We start from the raw sequence: 18152 nt of genomic DNA, 5'->3' as shown, positions 1-18152 counted from the left end.
AAAAGGGGAGTGATTTTGTACCAATAACAGATTGCACATCAACAAAATCAGAGACACTTAAATCATCAAAATATGTATTTAGATATGTGTGTATGTGTATATATCTATATTTCATTATAAATATCGATATATAGATCTATAGATAAAGATATATACACACACATACCTATAAACATTTATGGGGTATCACCAAACTCTTAGTGCAGTTGGGGCCCACTCTATATTTCTGAGTTGGAAGTGACTTCAGATGCCACCTAGTAAACTATCCCAGGATTCTCCTCTACGAGATCCAACACCGAATCTTTGCATGAAGACTTTGTGGCACAGTGGATTTGATGCTATACTTGGAGTAAGGAACACCTAAGTCCTAATCTCACCTCAGATACTTACTAGCATTGTAACTCTTCACTAACCTCTCTAAGCCTCAGTTTCCTCATCTGTAAAATGAAAGGACTAGAATTGATGACATCTCATGTTCCTTCCAGGTGTAAAGAGGATAGTTATATGATATGAGCCATTTGGGTCTCATTTTATTACCACCCTTAACACTTCTCATCAATCTTTAAGATTTTCACTCACTATTTGCTAAGGAACAGTAACTCATCAAAAGTTACATGTCAGAAAGCAGCAAAACTAACTAGAATAGGTAGCTGATAGGTCTCCTGTGTTTTAGTGAAGGTTTATTTCTTGCTTAAGGTGGTATTATTATTATTAGTTATTATAGTTAACAACAACAGCAACAAACATTACTAAAAAGCAAACATTACTAAATAGCAAATAGCAAACATTACAAATAGCAAGCATTACTAAAAGCACTTACTATGGGCCAAGAACTATGTTAAGTGCTATATAATGATTATCTCATTTGATTCTCACAACAACCCTGGGAGGTGGATGCTAACTTTGCTTGGCTTTCTAAATAATGACATTCCACAAAGGGGGGAAAAGATGATGTCTCCACATATTTGTAACTCCTCCTAAAATGGGATTAAAACTTAATTCAAGGAGCAGCTAGGTGGCACAGTGGATAGAGCACCAGCCCTGGAGTCAGGAGTACCTGAGTTCAAATCTGGCCCCAGACACTTAACACTTACTAGGTGTGTGACCCTGGGCAAGTCACTTAACCCCAGTTGCCTCACTTAAAAAAAAAAAAACTTAATTCAACAAAACGTGATTTCGGAAAAGGTAAATAAAATGCATTTTTGCTAAACTTCCTAAGCAATTAACTATCAAATGGCAAACAGAGGTTAAGTGACTTGTCCAGGGTCACACGGCCAGTAAGTGTTTGAGGCCAGATTTAAACACAGGTCTTCCAAACTCCAGGCCAAACACTCTATTTATTGTACCACATAGCTATGACCTATATTAACTAATATTAATGTATAATATTAATAATAGCAACAACAACAAAAAACCACAACTGGCATTCATATGGAAATTTACAAAGAATTTCCACATCCAGTACCTCATTTGATCCTCACAACAGTTGCTCAACAGAAAGGTAAATGAAGCTGTTAATTCCCATTTTAAAGATAAGAAAACTAAAGCTTAGGGAAGCTGCCCAACTTTTTCAAGGTTATGCAAGCTAAAAGTGGCAGAACCAGGACTCAATCAAAGTCCTCTGATTTTAAACTCAGTGTTCTCAACTACTACAGCTGCCTCCCAAACTGTTAAAGACAGAGACTAATATGAAATCTTTGGCCAAGATAAAGCAAAGAAATGAGAGATATCTCTTTTAGGGGTGATTAAAATGAATAATTTATCTTTAGGATTTATTTTTAAATTGTTTGTCCTTTGGCATTTAAAGTTCTTTTCAACTTGACCCTACCTTTCCAATTTTCTTACATTCTATACATGTAATTCCCTCTACCCTTCCCCCAATCATAATGGGATGACGCCACCTGCTGGAGAGCTACTGTAGGAAAGCTCCGCCATGAGGAGAAGGCATCTGAGGGCAAGCCATGTGGTCAGTCCCTTGGCGTCAGGAAGTGATGGTTGCTCATGGGTACTGTCTATCAAAGCTACCAGCCACTCAACTTGAGGAGCCTCCCATTTCTGGGAAGAGGACATGAAGTAGGAAGCGGAACCTGGCGGAGGGGTTCTACCTCTTTTGGTTCCTGACCTTGCCATGGTGGGTCAGATGAGGGGGTCTCTTAGAAACAGTTAGATTTTTATCTTTCTCTCTGATCCTAATGCTCTTTAATAAATACTTTAATAATACTATAATTTATTGGTGACTACTCATTAGATTTTAGATAGTATAGCTAGAATTTTAGCCCCTTATAATAAGACAGCAATGTTGGCCTCCTGAATGTTGCTTTCATAGGATATTGTACCTGTCAACTACAAGGATGTGCACTGATTGTTCCCCCTGCCTGGTATGTTCTCTGCCCCAACTTTTGACCTTAACATCCCTGGCTACATTTAAGGCAGCAGAAGCAGGACCCTCCTCCCTAAGCTTTTCTTGGTCCCCCAAATAGTAGGGACGTCTCCATCTATTCTGTATTTTGTTCATAGTTTCTGATATACAATAGAATATATATTATATATGGCAAAAATACACATGGCACATATACATGTATGTGTATGTATACATGTATATATAATCTGTGTATGTACACATGTGTATGCATATACATGCTGTCTCTTCCATTATAATTTAAACTCCATGAAGGCAGGAGCTGTTTTGTTTTTCCATTATACCACAATGTTTGGAACATAGGAAGCTATTAATAAATACTTGCTAATTGCTTGCTTGCTTAAGCCACTTCAATAACTAATAGAACCTAAGTTTAAGGCCCTTTCTCTCCCCAATAATTGTATGCTTGCAATCCAAACGCAGCAGAATGGAGTCAAGAAAGAGAAAAGAGGGGGCAGCTAGGTGGTGCAGTGGATAGAGCACTGGCCCTGGATTTAGGAGTACCTGAGTTCAAATCCAGCCTCAGACACTTAACACTTACTAGCTGTGTGACCCTGGGCAAGTCACTTAACCCCAATTGCCTCACTAAAAAAAAAAAAAAGGAGAAAAGAGGGAGTGAGAGGGAGCTGCCCTGGGGTAGGAGTGTGCACTGACATGCTCCTTCCCAAACCTGAGCCAGTGGCTGCACAAAACAAAACTCCTTCAGCTTAAAGGAAGAAGTCTCCTTTGCTGACAAGCTTAGGCTGTCTCCAAAGCAGCAAGTGAGATTATGTCATTTTAATTGATTTTTCTCCTCACAATATGTGCATGGAGGCTTGCTGGGTGGAGGGGAGAAGTGCATTAGTAATACAGTATGTGATTTCACATCTTGAAACAGAGACTTTAATCTGTTAAAGGTTCAAGATTCATAAAGAATGACAGTAATGCACTGATCAAAAGGGTGGAGATGGTGAGTCATGCTGCCTGAACTATAAAACATGATGTGTCTATGCAGTAACAAATATTTTCTCAACTAAAGATTACTTAATATGACAATGTAGCATTTACCAGTATGACAAAGAATCCAAAATCACTGGTCACAAAGTTTTATATGGTGAAATGAAGTCATTTTAACTCATTAAGTTTAAGTGAAACAAATTCCAAAATAAATAAAGTACATAAAAAAGGCAGAGCTGTGACTTTAAACACAGTTTTAAATGTTATAAATGATGGAGTAGAAAAACAGTGGGCCCTAAAGTAAAAAAAAAAAAAATAAGGTATGAATGGCTAGATGACAAGTAGTCATTCAGTTTTTGCTTCATATCCCCACTAGAGGTTTTGAGATCACTTAGTGTAAAATGAGAAAACTGAGGCCCATTCCCCTCTAGTAGATTTTAAGCTTCTTATGGGCAGGGACCATCTTCCCCCTACAGTACCTAGAACAGTTCCTTACACATAGTAATTACTCAAGGAATGATTGGAGAAAGAATCAACCATTTGCTTAACAAAAATTACAACCATTCACAGGAGCATTAGAAAAAGAGACGAAACTACCACTGTAGTTCTATTAAAATCAACACATATGTCTTAAGAAGCTGGCAATGCGCCAAGCACTGGGAATACAAAGTATGAAGAATAAAACAATCCCTATTCACAATGAGCTTACATGTTAATGGGGAAGACAAATACATATAAAAATATATGTAACAAATAAAAAGCTAATAAATACAAATTATACAAAGTAGTTAAGGACGGGGTTGTTTGGGAGAAGAGACACTTCAGAGAACTGGAACAGGCTTCAAGTAAAAGACAGTGCTGTAGAGAAACTCTCTGAGGCCAAGGTAGAAAGGGAGTGCATTCCAGCCATATGTGACAGCCACTGTAAAGGGACAGAGATAGGAAATGAAGTATTCTTGCATGAGGGAAGTCCAATAAACTAGAAAGATAGGTTGGGACCAGGCTGTGAAGGGCTTTAAAAGCTAACCTGGGGATTTTATATTTCATTCTACTGTCAATAGGAAGGCATTGGAGTTAATTATTCAAGGGAGTCACATGGACACATCTGCCCTTAAGGAAAATTACTTCACTAGTCATGTGTAGGATAGACTAGAATAGGGAGTGACTTGAGGCAGGGGAGACCAATATCAGTGAAAAATCCAGGCAAGAGGAGATCAGGGCCTGAACAGAGGTGGTAACCCTGTGAGTGGAGAGAAGGATTTATATGTAAAAGATATTGTGAAGTTAAAAATGGCATGATTTAGCAATTGATTCATCATGTAGGATGAAGAAGTAAGAAGTAATGAGGAGGTTACACAAATCTGGAACACTAGGAGGGAAGTGGTACCTTTGAAACTAGGAAGTTTGGAAGAGTAGCAGGTTTAATGTGAAATATAAATAAGTTAAATTTTAGATATATTGAGTTTAAGATGTCTATAGGACATGCAGTTTGAAATGTCTAACAGGCAGTTAGTGATATGGCCTGAAGGTCATGGAACATACTAAGGGTGGATATATAGATCTTGGAGTCACTGGTAGAGAGTTAAACCCAAGGACTAGATGATATAAAAAGGTCATTCCACTTATATGAGTCTATGACTCTATGAATGGCCAACTTTATTCAGTCTTCTATGTACAAATGAATACTGAATAGTTCGAGTCATTCAGTTTTAGTAATGTAAAATCTGTGAAGGTCAGACATAAAAAGGATTAGGTTCTAGAATAATTATGGATGGAGGGTTTGAGTGTCAGCACCTAAGGAACAGGGTGCCTCTGGGGGCCTTGTAGAGAACAGTCTGCAACCAGAGAAAGAAATGAAATATTTTAGTATGGCAATGAAACTGACTAAAACAACAACCCCAGTCTCCTAGGTCACTTTTGTTCTGTAAGTAGAGGCAGCAAATGTGTAGTAGGAGATTTGAATGTCACTGGTTCTTCTCCCACCCCCATATCATCTCTATTCTAATCCTCCTTGTCCCATACCCCACAAATCAGTGTTGGATCACCCTCCCTTATCCTTCCCCAGCCATCTAGCATCTAAAAAAAGAGGGAGTGGCGGTGGAGAATCAATATTGCAGTATTCCCCTTTTTAAAAGACCGTATTACCTAGAAACCCAAATTCCAAGTTCCCAGAAAATGAAATCACCACAGCCATCCAACTGTCTCTATTCCAGCTATCCCTCCCCTCTTTCAAAAAAAAGGGAAGTACTGGCATATTCTTACATTCTTTGCTACTTCCAATTCCAGATCATGACAACATCACCATCCCTCAATAACCTCAGTGCCATCAGTTTCTTGATGGTGTCATCTACAATAGTGGTCTCCAGACTTGTTTTTGATAAGACAACACTATCAATAAAACATATCTAAGTGCACACTCACAATGTGTAAATTTATTTGTAAATTATATGCTATTATTAACTACTATACTTAATGCAAAAAAAATTAAAGGACGAGTGCTTTATAAATGCTAATTCTTATTATCTTTAGAAGCATGGATATTGATATTCAAGTCCCTTCTTACCTCCTGTCTACCCAATACCCCACCTTTCTCAACTCTAAAGATTTCCTCTTCCACACCACTTTAATCAGGCAGTCCAAAGATTACACAACCTCTGGGAATTTTACCATTTCTAAGAATAAAAACTGAATCCCATTGTTCAATGACATTACATTTTTGACCTTCTCTTACTTCCTTAGTCAATGCAATCAAAAAAGTCTTTATTATGCATCTGATACATGCCAGGCACTAAATAAGCTAGGTTCTGGGGATTTAAAGACAAAAATTAGACAATTCCTACCCGAAAGGAGATTACACCATTGACCTACTTTCTCCTTATTCTCATTATGACTGCCAGTCTTTTGATCCATATCTGTTTCACCAGCCATCTGTCCTTCTATCCTTCATTTGCTAATATACCCAAGCTTGACCCTTTGGGTCTACCAATTTAATCATTCACTAGTCTCTACAGTAGAATCCTTTGAATCTCTGATCCTCCACAACTCCCAGGTCCCTTGCTCTTCATCCCTGAGTAAATCCACCATCTGATTTCCCCACTTCTGTTCCTTAACTGCTAAGCTTGGCTCAAGTAATAAAACCACTGATTTCACCAGCTACGAATTTATGATGCATGATCTCAGCTGAGCCTTTGTCGAAGCTCAATAATACTTCTACTCTATCCTCATAGACTCCTTTATCTCAACCCCTCAGTGACTGTTCCAAACTATTTTTTCTCCCATCAAGCCCCCAATACCCATAATTATAGCAGATGACATAATCATCTACTTCAGAGAGAAGACTGAAACCATTTGACCCAATGTCACCTAGCTTCTGTCCCTCTACTCCCCTATATTCTACATTCTCAACTCCTCTTCCCTTCTGAAGCAGCTAGGTGGCACAGTAGCCAGAATGTTGGACCTGGAGTCAGGAAAATCTGACTTTACTTTAGATCATGGTAAACCTGACTTATTTTAGATAGTTTAATAGCTGTTGTGTGACCCTTGAAAAGTAATTTAACCTCTGAATGCATCAGTTTCCCCATGAGTAAAACTGAGATTATAATAACATCTACATCTCAGGGCGGTTGCAAGGATCAAATGAGATATATTTGTAAAGCTCTTTGCAAATTTTAAAGTGTTATATATTAATAGCTATTATTTTTTCCCTTTGGTCACTAAAAGATAGACCTACTTCCAACTATGTCTATGCCTTCTCTGTGTGCCAGTGGTCCCATTTTGTCCAGCCTCCTTTACAATGTTACTCCAGCTATTGTTCTTTTCCTCTCCTGAATCTTTAAACCTTCCCCAACCACCCCTTCCTCCTTCTTGTCTACATACATTCTTAACTTTCACCAACCTTGAAGAGCCTCTCCCTTGCCTTTATGGGCAAATTTCTTTAAAAGACTTTATAGTCAATAATACTACTTCTTCATCACCCATTCTCCTCCCAACCCATTGCAAATATAACTTCCTTCACTACCACTCTACTGTAACTGTTCTCTCAAATTACTGCCATACCCAAAGACTGTTTTTGGAGTTTCTGAAGCATCTGACCCTGCTCACCTTCCTCCTGGATATCCCTCTCCAATAGCTTCACAGACATCACTCACTCCTTGTTCTCCTGTCTCTCTCTACTTTCTCCTTCGTCACTGGTTCCTCATCCTTGCTTACCATCCCTTAATGTGGATGATTCCCCCTGAAGGATCTCTCTTCATCCTTTTTTCTCCTTACCTTCACCCTCTCCCTTATCTATTCTCAACTACCACATTCACATAAATATAGGTCTCATATACATGAGGGCCAAATTTCTAACTCCTCACTTCTCTTCTGCTTTCCAAATGTGCTCTAACACTCCTAAAAAAAACAAAACATAGTCTTCAGAGGAGGAAAGGGAAAGAGCTGGGAAAGTTCAGGAGGCTTGGAAAAGGAGCCTACTGTCTATGTGAGTAAAAATAGCCAGCAAGCCTCCAGGAGCCATAGCTGATGCACTGCTGGGGACACCCAGGGAAGCAAAGAGATATTGGGCAGAAGCAAAGAGATATGGGCAGAAGAGATATTCTTCGATTGTATAACATTATGAGTATGGATTCTTGCTCTATGGAAGATGACAGGTACAGAGTAGTAGTACCGACCATACTGGGTTTTCTTCATATAAAGCCTGGACACACACACACACACACACACACACACTCCCACACTTCTTGAACAGTTCTAATAGTATCACTTTGAAATCAAACTTATGTAAGTAGTAGTAGTAGTAGTAGTAGTAGTAGTAGTAGTAGTAGTAGTAGTAGTAGTAGTAGTAGTAGTAGTAGTAGTAGTAGTAGTAGTAGGCCTCCACCAGTCTCCCACAACCATGGATCAGCACCTTGAAGAGCCACAGGCCACAGTGTGGCTGTGCAGTCCAATGTGGGAGCTGCAGCTCCTGAGTGACTTATAACTGGTAACTGCCGCATCCCATGTTGTATCTACACCATGAGGAGTAGCTGGAGTGTCCTCTCCAGGGCGCTGGCCTGGGCGGATCAATTGGAAAACAAGCTGTTGCCCATGCAGCAGGTTTTCTCTCTCCGCGACATTGGTAGATCCAAAGGAGAGGCAGAGCCAATACAGTTTGGCACCAGTGCCACCGCAGGAGTTGCCAGAGGGATGTGATGTCCAACATCCAACTGCCTAAGGGACTCTGACTCCCGATTTTTCCTCTGGGTTAACTCCCGAAGCCTTTCCCATATATGGGTATAGCCGCAAGGCAGCGGAGGTTTAAAATCAGGGTTCCTTCCCCTAGTCGGGTTGCCTGCCAAGGCTAACGAGCCCCACCTGCCCATATATATGTAAGTATATATAAATAAAAACAAGTATATAAGTATATACATACACATACTTATGTAACGATTGGAATAACGCCACCTGCTGGATACTTACTGTAGAAGAGTTCTCTAGCATCAGTTTTGTCTGTGCCACTGATTTTCAATAAAGGCTGATTTAATTGATGAACCACAACATTCAGCTGATGCTGCTTAGCAAATGCTACAATTGTATCATTTCCTCCCCACTTTCCAAATTTCTTTAATTCATCAACATATTCTTCAAAAGGGGAGTCATTTACTATAAAAGACTCAAACTCTTGTCTATGGTTAATCATATAAGAAGCAGCTTCTTGTCTGTGTCTGAGATGATTTCTACAGTGACCTTCTAGCTGGTCTGCTAAAGCCCTAAAAAGGCAATTTCCGTCTCCTGATACTTTACGAAGACTGAGTCCCAAAGCATTTAACTGATCAGTGGGATTATTAAATGGGAACTGCCTGTTTCCTCTGAACTTTCTTTGCTCTTTAACAGTTGCTATCGTTAGGGTTTTTACCTCTTTAGCGTCTACCTCAGGTCTATCTGAAATCTCTTCACCTATGAATGGTGCAGGCTTTATATGAGAGCAATGAATCCATGAGTCTTTTTCACCAATTTTAATGGCAGTAGGAGTTGTCAATAATACCTGAAAAGGTCCTTCCCAGGCAGGTTGAGTTCCACTGGTTCTCTGAAAATTCTTTACATATATTTTATCTCCTGGGTTGAAGTTATGCAATGAAAAGTCTAATGGTCCTGCCTGGACCACAGCTCCTGCCTCATGGAGTTCACGTAGCCTGGTCTGTAATTCCTGTATATAGGAAGCAACAGAAGTATCACCTCCCACCAGTGATGTATAAACTGGGGAAAAAGTTTTAGCTTGGATAGGAGGGTGACCAAAAAGCATTTCATAAGGAGATATATGAAGTTCTCCTCTTGGTCTACTTCGTAGATAGAATAATGCCAATGGTAGAACATCAGGCCATTTCAAATGGGTTTCAGTACATAATTTGCCAATCATACTCTTAAGCTCTTTATTCATACGTTCGACTTGGCCTGAACTTTGTGGATGGTAGGGCGTGTGGAATTTTGGAGTCACTCCCAAGAAAGAGTAGATTTGGGATAAAATTGAATCAGTGAAATGTGTGCCTTTGTCAGAATCGATGCGGGCTGGTGGGCCAAAACGAGGTACTATCTCTTTAAGAAGAATTTTGGCAACAAAGGCAGCTGTGGCTCGGGGGCTGGGAAAGGCCTCCACCCACCGAGTGAGCTGATCAACTATAACAAGGCAAAATTTATAATGTCCTGCTTTTGGCATAGTAATATAATCAATTTGTAAGTGCTCAAAAGGTGTATATGCTAGAGGACGCCCTCCATAAGCTTTGGCCTTAAAAGCATACTGATTATAAGACTGACATGTGGAACAGCCCGAGCAGATTCGAGATGCTGTATTAGTCACACCTGGTGCTATCCAGGTTCTCTTAATAGAGTCTACAATGCCTTGTGTACCAAAATGGCCTTTTCTGTGAACAGAGAGGCATACCTGGTGGTAGAATTTCCGGGGAAGAAATGGCTTACCTTCCGGAGACACCCAGATGCCATTGATCTGTTTCGCCTTAAATTTCTTTTTCCACTTTTCTCGCAGCAATTGTCTTCTCAATTACCCTCCATAAGGGGGGGACTATAGTAATATTATAATTTTAAAGAATGGTTCAATTTTTGTTTTATTATATGTTTCATGTGTAACAACTAAGATTCTGAATTCCCTTAGACATGTTTTTGAGAACTTTCATTGTTGGATTTGATTATTGACAAAGCTATTTTAAAGTTGTGTTAAGCTCAATTTTGTAGGAAATTTCCTGGCTGATTACCAGTATCCACACATCAACCCCTGAAAAGACTTCCATTCTACGACTACACCTAGAGGACATCTGAGAAAAGACTTTCAGAGACTTTAAATGAACAGTTTTGATTTGTTGTTTTTGTTGTTTTTTTCTCTTTCTGTTATAATATACACCATCTGTAACATGTATTCTCTGCAGAGGCCCTCCCTTTGCAAGACTAATGTCAAAGCGTCGGTTCATGAGGACAAAATCGCTCCTCTGGACAAAACTTTCCTCTCTTCCTTTTCTATATTGTTGTTCACATATTATTAGTTAGCAATAGTTATCATATTGTTTTTACTGTTCCGTCAAGGAAACATTTTGTTTCTTGAGGAACAACAGGGGGGACTGTAATGATTGGAATAACGCCACCTGCTGGATACTTACTGTAGAAGAGTTCTGCCCATGAAGCGAAGGTCTTTGAGGGCAAGACCAGGCATCAGGAAGTGACGCAGACTAGTGGGAGGAGGAAGGAAGAGACTGGCGCTCAGTCTCGGTCTTTTTCCTGAGGACACTGGCGGAGAAGGGAGCTAGAAATGTGCTCTCCCTTTAATAGATAGGAATCTAGGCCTTTCTCTCTCTCTTTACCAAATTCTTATTCTCCTTAATAAATGCTTAAAAGTCTAACTCTTGCTAAAGCTTATAATTTATTGGCGACCACTCATTAGATATTTTAGACAGACTAGCTAGAATTTTAGCCCTTAACACTTAACACTCTTTGGCTAGACCAGCAATCGCGAGTGAAAATAAAGCACAAAGTGGGAGTACTCTGTAAATGTGAAATAAGAGTGAAAGAGAGAATGGAGTCTAAGAGAATTCTGAGGCTGTGAACTGGGGAGAATGGAAAGATAGTGGCCTCCTCCACAGAAATAGGGAAGTTGGGAGGAGAGGTGGGTTTAAGAGAAAAAACAATGAGTTCCATTGTGTACTTTCAGAGTTTGAAATTCTTTAAATTAAGTAGTCCAGGTGGAAATACAAAACAGAGTTGGTGATGCAGGATCAACATCATCAAGGACTTCCTAAATGGTATATTCAATGTCTTTTTTCTCAGTCTTCAACCTTACATAATCTCGGAGCTACAAAGGAACTTTGTGACTTGTTCTAAAAATTTTCCTAAACCGGAATCTACCCTACATATGATAATCCGATCTCTGCGCCAATCTCCAGTGACATGGCATTCTTAACAATCCTCAATCAACTTTTGCACAACTGTAATTACTAGGAAATTTTTTCCTTATGTTCAGCTGAAATCTTCTCTGAAACTTTCACCTGTAAACTCGATTCCCCATGACGATGCTTGAAAACATCACAATCCAACCCCCTCAATAATAACAACAACAAAGGACTCATTTTTCCAGTCCATCTCCAGTTCCCTCAAAAACTCCTTACATGGCATGGTTTTCCATCCTCAGCCATCCTGGTTGTCTGATTCTGAATGAATACTCTTTAGTTTATCAACATTATTTCTAACACGAGGCACCAAGAACAGTACACAGTACTCCAGAAGTGCTCCAACTAGGCAGAATACAGTAGAATGTCTGCCTCTCTCATCTGGTACCCCCTTGACCTGTCTGCAACACTGGACACCAAGGACCACTCCATCATTCTGGAGTCTCTTCTATCTCTTTTTGCTTTGGAGACACCGGTCTCCTGCTTCTCCTCCTACCTTCTGATCCATTGCTTTACTGTCTCCAGAGCTGAAGTTATCATTCTCTCCCCAAGCCCAGTATCTCTTTCGGATTTCACTCTTTCTTTCTTTTAGCATTACTACTACTTACTCATGATTGAAACCTTTCTTTTTAGAGCCAGTTACCAAGTCTAGGCATGTTACTCTCCTGATCCCTCCCATCTTCCACTACCTTTATTCCCTTTGCAACCCACCCCTCCATTACACACTCTTATTATCTCCCTCTTGGACAACTGCTCTTCGACAGGTACCCACACACCAAAGACCATGGCCTGGAGTAGTTTCTGACCAAGAGCCCCATTTGGGGGATTGTTTGCTCATTTTCAGTTGTGTCTGACTCTTTGTGACACCATTTGGGGTTTTCTTGGCAAAGAAACTGGAGTGATTTGACATTTCCTTCTCCAGCTCATTTTACAGATGAAGAAACTGAGGCAAACAGGGTTCAGTGACTTGCCCAGGGTCACACATCTAGTAAGAATGTGAGGCCAGTTTTTCACTAAGGAAGATGAGTCTGATTCGAGGCCCAGTTCTCTATCCACTGCACTACCTAGCTGCCCCCTCTAGAGATGAGTAACTACTAATATAGAATTACAACATCAACCATAATCAAATCAACTCTGTGTTTTCACCCATTAGAATGAAAGCTCCATGAAGACAAGGGCTGCCTTGGCTTTTATCTTTGTATCCTTGGGACATGGTACCGTGCTGTAAGCAATGAAATTTTTTTTCATTCTTTCATCCCCTAAAATCCATCTGGCATACTGCTTTCAGAAGTATCTTCCCATGTATAAATTTAGTCAATTCATTCTTATAGGTAGTTCCCTACTCCTTACAGAGTCAAGCTCCAAACCCTCTGCCTGGCATTGGAGGCTCTCCATATTCTGGCGTCATCCTACTTCCTCTTCCAAATATTCCTTACTCCACTCAAAATTGCCCTCCCCTGAAAACAACATACTTTTCTGACTCAGTGTCTTTGTGAACCCTATTTCTAGGTGACTGTAATGTCATTCTGCCTATCTGACTGCTGGAAATACAACAACACAAAGATAGTCCCTGCCCTTGAGAAGCTCACAGTCAAAGAGAGAGACAACATGCAAACCACTATGCACAAACAAGATCTGGACTCATATTTTAAAGTCCATTGTTGATGCCCCCTTTTCCTTGAAGTCTTCTTTTATTTCCCACCCCAGGGCAGCTAGGTGGTGCAGTGGATAAAGCACTGGCCCTGGAGTCATGAGGACTTGAGTTCAAACCTCACCTCAGACACTTACTAGGTGTGTGACCCTGGGCAAGTCACTTAATCCCAATTGCCTTAAACATCAGGGGCTATCTCCAGTCATCCTGATTATACATCTTGCCCTGGACCCAGAAGGCTCTGGAGGAAAGAGCGAGGTTGGTGACCTTGCACAGCCCTCCCTCACTTAACTCCAATTCACTGTAAGTCATAACATCATCTCAATATCATGGTTCTCTTCCAGTATGGACAAAGAACAAGATTTCCCACCCCACTCCCAAGCTGTTAGCTATTTTTCTCCTCCCAGACCTCACACACTCTTCTGTTTATACAGCACTAAGGTAACACAGGGCAAAGAGCAGAGGACCTGAGGGGTCAGGAGACCTGGGTCTGACCTCTGGCTCTGCTACTAACTTAGTCTGAGGTGACTTGACTTCTGTGTCTGTTTCTTCTTCACCTGTAAAATAAGCAAGTTCATTCCATTCCTAAATCCTATCATCGATGGCCTGAGAAAAGACAAACAACCAAGATGCAAGGGAGAGTGAGATTAAGTTCAAAGGGGCGGTCAAGGTAAAGTGCTGTGGGAAATTTGAAAAGTGAGAGCTTGATATTGGACATTGCTGGAAGGGAGAGACTTCAATAGTCTGAAATAGACTAGAAGAGTCAATTCCAGGCACAGGAGACAGCACTTTATAAAGGTCCAGAGAGTGAAAGAATAAACACATCACATTTTTCCCTTTGATGGCTAACACAGGGAAGAATATTTTGGTGTCTGGGCCACTTCAAAAGGATTTTCAGCAAAACGATTTCAATTTGCAACAGTATCGTGATTAATATGCAAATCAAAATAGAGCTAATAGCCAGTCTACCTCAGTTCTGGGCACTTACAAGTCCCTCTTGTGTGCCCTAGTCTTAAAATCTATATTTGTCTTTAACAAGTTATTTCTTAACTACCTATACTATGTGGTTGGGCACCATGCCTGTCTTACCATATGGTGGTGTAATTTTAGTGATAGCTTGAAACTCTGCTCAGTTGGTCAGTCAGCAAGCATTAGTTAAGTGTCTACTATGATGCCAGGCGCTATGCTAAGTTCCAGGGGTATAAAAATACAGATTGTCCCTGCCCTTGAGGAGCTCAAAGTCTAACAGAGAGACAATATGGGAACAAAATCTATGGGAACTATGAAACAAAATCTATACAAGATAAACAGGAGTTAATCAACAAAGGGAAGGCATTAGCATTAATGACCATTGGAAAAAGCTTCTCACACAGAAGGTAGGATTGGAACTGGGAACTGAAAGAAGTCAGAAGATGGAGATGAAGAGGGAGAGAATTCCAGGCAGAGCACACAGCCAATGAAAATTCCTGGAGCTAGGAGATAATATCCTGTGCATAATAAAATAGTAAAGAGACTAATGTAACTAGATCCTATGTAGAGTGCATGTGAATATGAGGAGGGGAAGGGAAAGGGAGGATTTAATGTGTACCCAAAAAATGGAAAGGTGGGGGAGGGAGTAGGTGATGAAAGGTTTTGAACCAAACAGGATTTTATATTTAAAATCAATCAATGAACATTTATTAAGCGCCTACTATATGCCAGGCACTATGCTAACACCGAAGATGAAAAAGACACTACAATCGAATGGGGAGATGAGAAGCAAACAAATATAAACAAAGAAAGTTATATATAGGAAATAACAGAGGAAAGGCAAATGGCATTGAGTGTTTAGGGAAGGCTTCCTGTAGAAGTTGGAATTTTAGTTAAGACTTAGAGCAAGGCAGCTAGGTGGCCCAGTGGATATAGCTCTAGCCAGGAGTCATAAAGACCTAAGTTCAAATATGGCCTCAGATAATTACTACCTAGGTGATGTTGGACAAGTGACTTAATACTGTTTGCCTCAGTTTTCTCATAGTAAAATGAGCTGGAAATGGCAAACCACTCCAGTTTCTTTGCCAAGAAAGCCCCAAATGGGGTCACAAAAAGTTGGATGAGACTGAACAAAAGTCCAATTTGTGTATCTTACAGGCAGCTAGGTGGTACAATGGATAGAGCACTGGGCTTGGAATCAGGAAGACTCAACTTAATGAGTTCATATCTGGCCTCAGACACTTACTAGCTGTGTGACCCTGGGCAAATCACTTACCTTTGCTTCAGTTTTCTCATCTGTCAAATGTACTGGAGAAGGAAATAGCACACCACTCCAGTTATCTTGGCCAAGAAAACCCCAAATGGGGACACAAAGTCACACTGGACTGCGAAATGACTGAACAAAGGAAGGCAGGGAGATCAGCAGTTGAAGAAGTGGAGGAGGAAGAGCATTCCAGGCATAGAGAACAGTCAGAAAAAATGCCTGGTACCAGAGAGATGAAGTGTCTTGTTCATGGAAAAGCCAGAAGGTGATAGTGGACCACTGGAATTTATAGAATAGAGCTGTGACCTGGTCAAAACTTCTCTTTCAGAAGATCACTTTGACAGCTAAGTGGAGGATGGAATGGAGGGTGGAGAGACTCGAATCAAGAAAACCAATCAGAAGGCTAGGGCTAAACATCCCTTAGAGAAACTAAAAATTCTGTAATTAGAATTTGATTCTTAAAGCTTATGCAAAACAGGGTCGTAGTGTGGCCCACCCCCCCCCCATCAAAATGTGAATATGCTGGGATTTAAAGCAACAAGTTTTATCAGTTTGATAGTTTTAACAATGAAAGAGTATCAGATCCCTCCAAGAGGGCAGGTTTTGGATGGGGGAAGAGGGGGTGGTTGGGAAGGGAGAAAACCTAAGAACACCAGAGCCTGATGGGGTCAGAAACCAAACGAAAAAGGACGGAAGAATACCAAAGGCTGAAGCTAACAGTACTTTGCCGAGGTACTTCAGTTTTTCCAACTGATGCATCCTAGGACACATGCTAATTTAAGTTGCTGAGATTTCTTCTCTGAGATTCCCCCCCACCCCAACCCACTGGTGAATGATTCATTTGCTCAGAGCCAAGTAGTGCACATGCAGTTCCTCAGATGACCTACAGCAGGAAGGCTAGCTAAAAAGACGTAAGGACTCGAGACTGGGGTGGGGGGGGGGGGTCTGTCTAGTCTGTATTCATGGAAAACACTGGTGGGGGGACTCCATTAGTTGTCAGTTTGTGGTAATTTTTCTCATTTCATCTGGCCAGATGTGTGTGTGTGTGTATGTGTGTGTGAGCGCGTGCGCGTGCATGAGGATCAAACTCCCCCCCATTCACCAAGCACACTTTTGAGCATATATAATGTATATGTAATATTTATAATTTTATATGTGTAATTTCCCTTCAACTCTACATCCGTAATAGCTATTTATACCCCTAGGACAACTCCTGGAATTTGTTCAGTTAAAGGAGATAAAGTTAATCTTAAAAATTTACGGCCCTAAATTTCCGATAATCCTCAATTCTTTTACAAATTGGGGGGCGGGGGGCGGGAGGGTTAGCATCAAACGCCAAATAACATTTTTTCAAAGTCGAAGATTTTCTCCCTCTAGTTTCTCCACGACTTGGGGGGAGGGGAGATCAGGAAAGCACACCTTAAGAACAAACTTTTTTGGCTACCAGCAGGGGAGCTCTTCAGCATTTTTCCCCAGACCCATTCAAACAAAAGAAGCCCCGGTTCCCTCGCGTCCCCCACCCCACCCCCTCGGCCTGGCACCCTGAGGGTCGCCTCCAGCTGCGCCCCCACCTCGTCCCCTCGAGTCATACTCACTCCTCAAAGCCCCAATAAGCAGGGATCCGTCCTTGATGAGCTCTTTAATGAATTTATTAGTCCGCTCCAGCTCAATCTCGTGACACTGCAGACGCTCCCTGAAGTCTGGGCTGTCCAAGTAGGAATCACTGAACTCCAGAGTGGGCAGCCCCATGGCACAGACGCTATGCCGGCGACAGCAGCCTGGGACTCTTCAGGTCAAGTAGAAAAGAAAGCCAACTCGGGAATCTAACCCCGAACAAACCAAAAACCAAAGCAGGAAGGCGGCAGGAGGAGGGTCGGGGCGCGCAGAGAAAGGTGCACAGAAAATGGGGGCCCCCCTCCCCCGATCCCGCACCTCCTCGAGGCGCTTCTTTGCAGGGGTTACAGAGATTCCCAGCCTGCCTCAATCTCCACGGGAGGACGAAGGAGGGGAAGTGCTGGAGAATGGCAAAGGAGTGGGTTGAATTAGGTGGCTGTCATATGGTTGCATTGTTGCTCCGGGGCATGAGGGGCTCCTCTGTCTCCGAGCTCCTAGGCTAAAACTGGAAAGTTTCTCTGGCTAAGGCGGCTACAGCTGCTGCTGCCGCCGCCGCCGCTGCTGCTGCTGCTGCTGCGGCCCCCGCGGCTGCTTGCAGACACTTCCGGCAGCTCTGCTCTCCCTCTCCCTCTCTCCTGACAATCTTTTGCTAAGTGAGCCCAGAAATGCTCCGCAGCAACTGTTCGAGCTTTAGAAACCCTTCCCCCAAGCGGACTCAAGCCCGGAGAGTGGTGCGAATGGTGTCCCGGCCTCGCAGACCCTCCCCCTGACCGCTTCACTCATACCCGACTCCACCCCTCCCCTTTTACCCCTTTACCCTCTTCACCCCCACCCACAAGCCACCCTTCTCTGCAGTACAAGCCTCTCTTAGGC

The 18152-nt window shown here is 41.6% G+C and overlaps 1 protein-coding gene across 1 annotated transcript in view; it reads right to left on the bottom strand.

The window, feature by feature from the left end:
- Positions 1-17927, bottom strand: part of ARHGAP42 (Rho GTPase activating protein 42) — a 401124-nt gene extending 383197 nt beyond the window's left edge. The window contains exon 1 of the mRNA XM_043997378.1: positions 17261-17927. Coding sequence (XP_043853313.1) covers positions 17261-17414 — 154 coding nt within the window. The 5' untranslated portion in view covers positions 17415-17927. The remainder of the gene's footprint in view (positions 1-17260) is intronic.
- Between the last annotated feature and the right edge of the window lie 225 nt (positions 17928-18152).

This window comes from Dromiciops gliroides, chromosome 3 (genome assembly GCF_019393635.1).
Source record: "Dromiciops gliroides isolate mDroGli1 chromosome 3, mDroGli1.pri, whole genome shotgun sequence".
NCBI lineage: Eukaryota > Metazoa > Chordata > Mammalia > Microbiotheria > Microbiotheriidae > Dromiciops > Dromiciops gliroides.
This window is presented reverse-complemented; position numbering and strand designations above follow the sequence as displayed.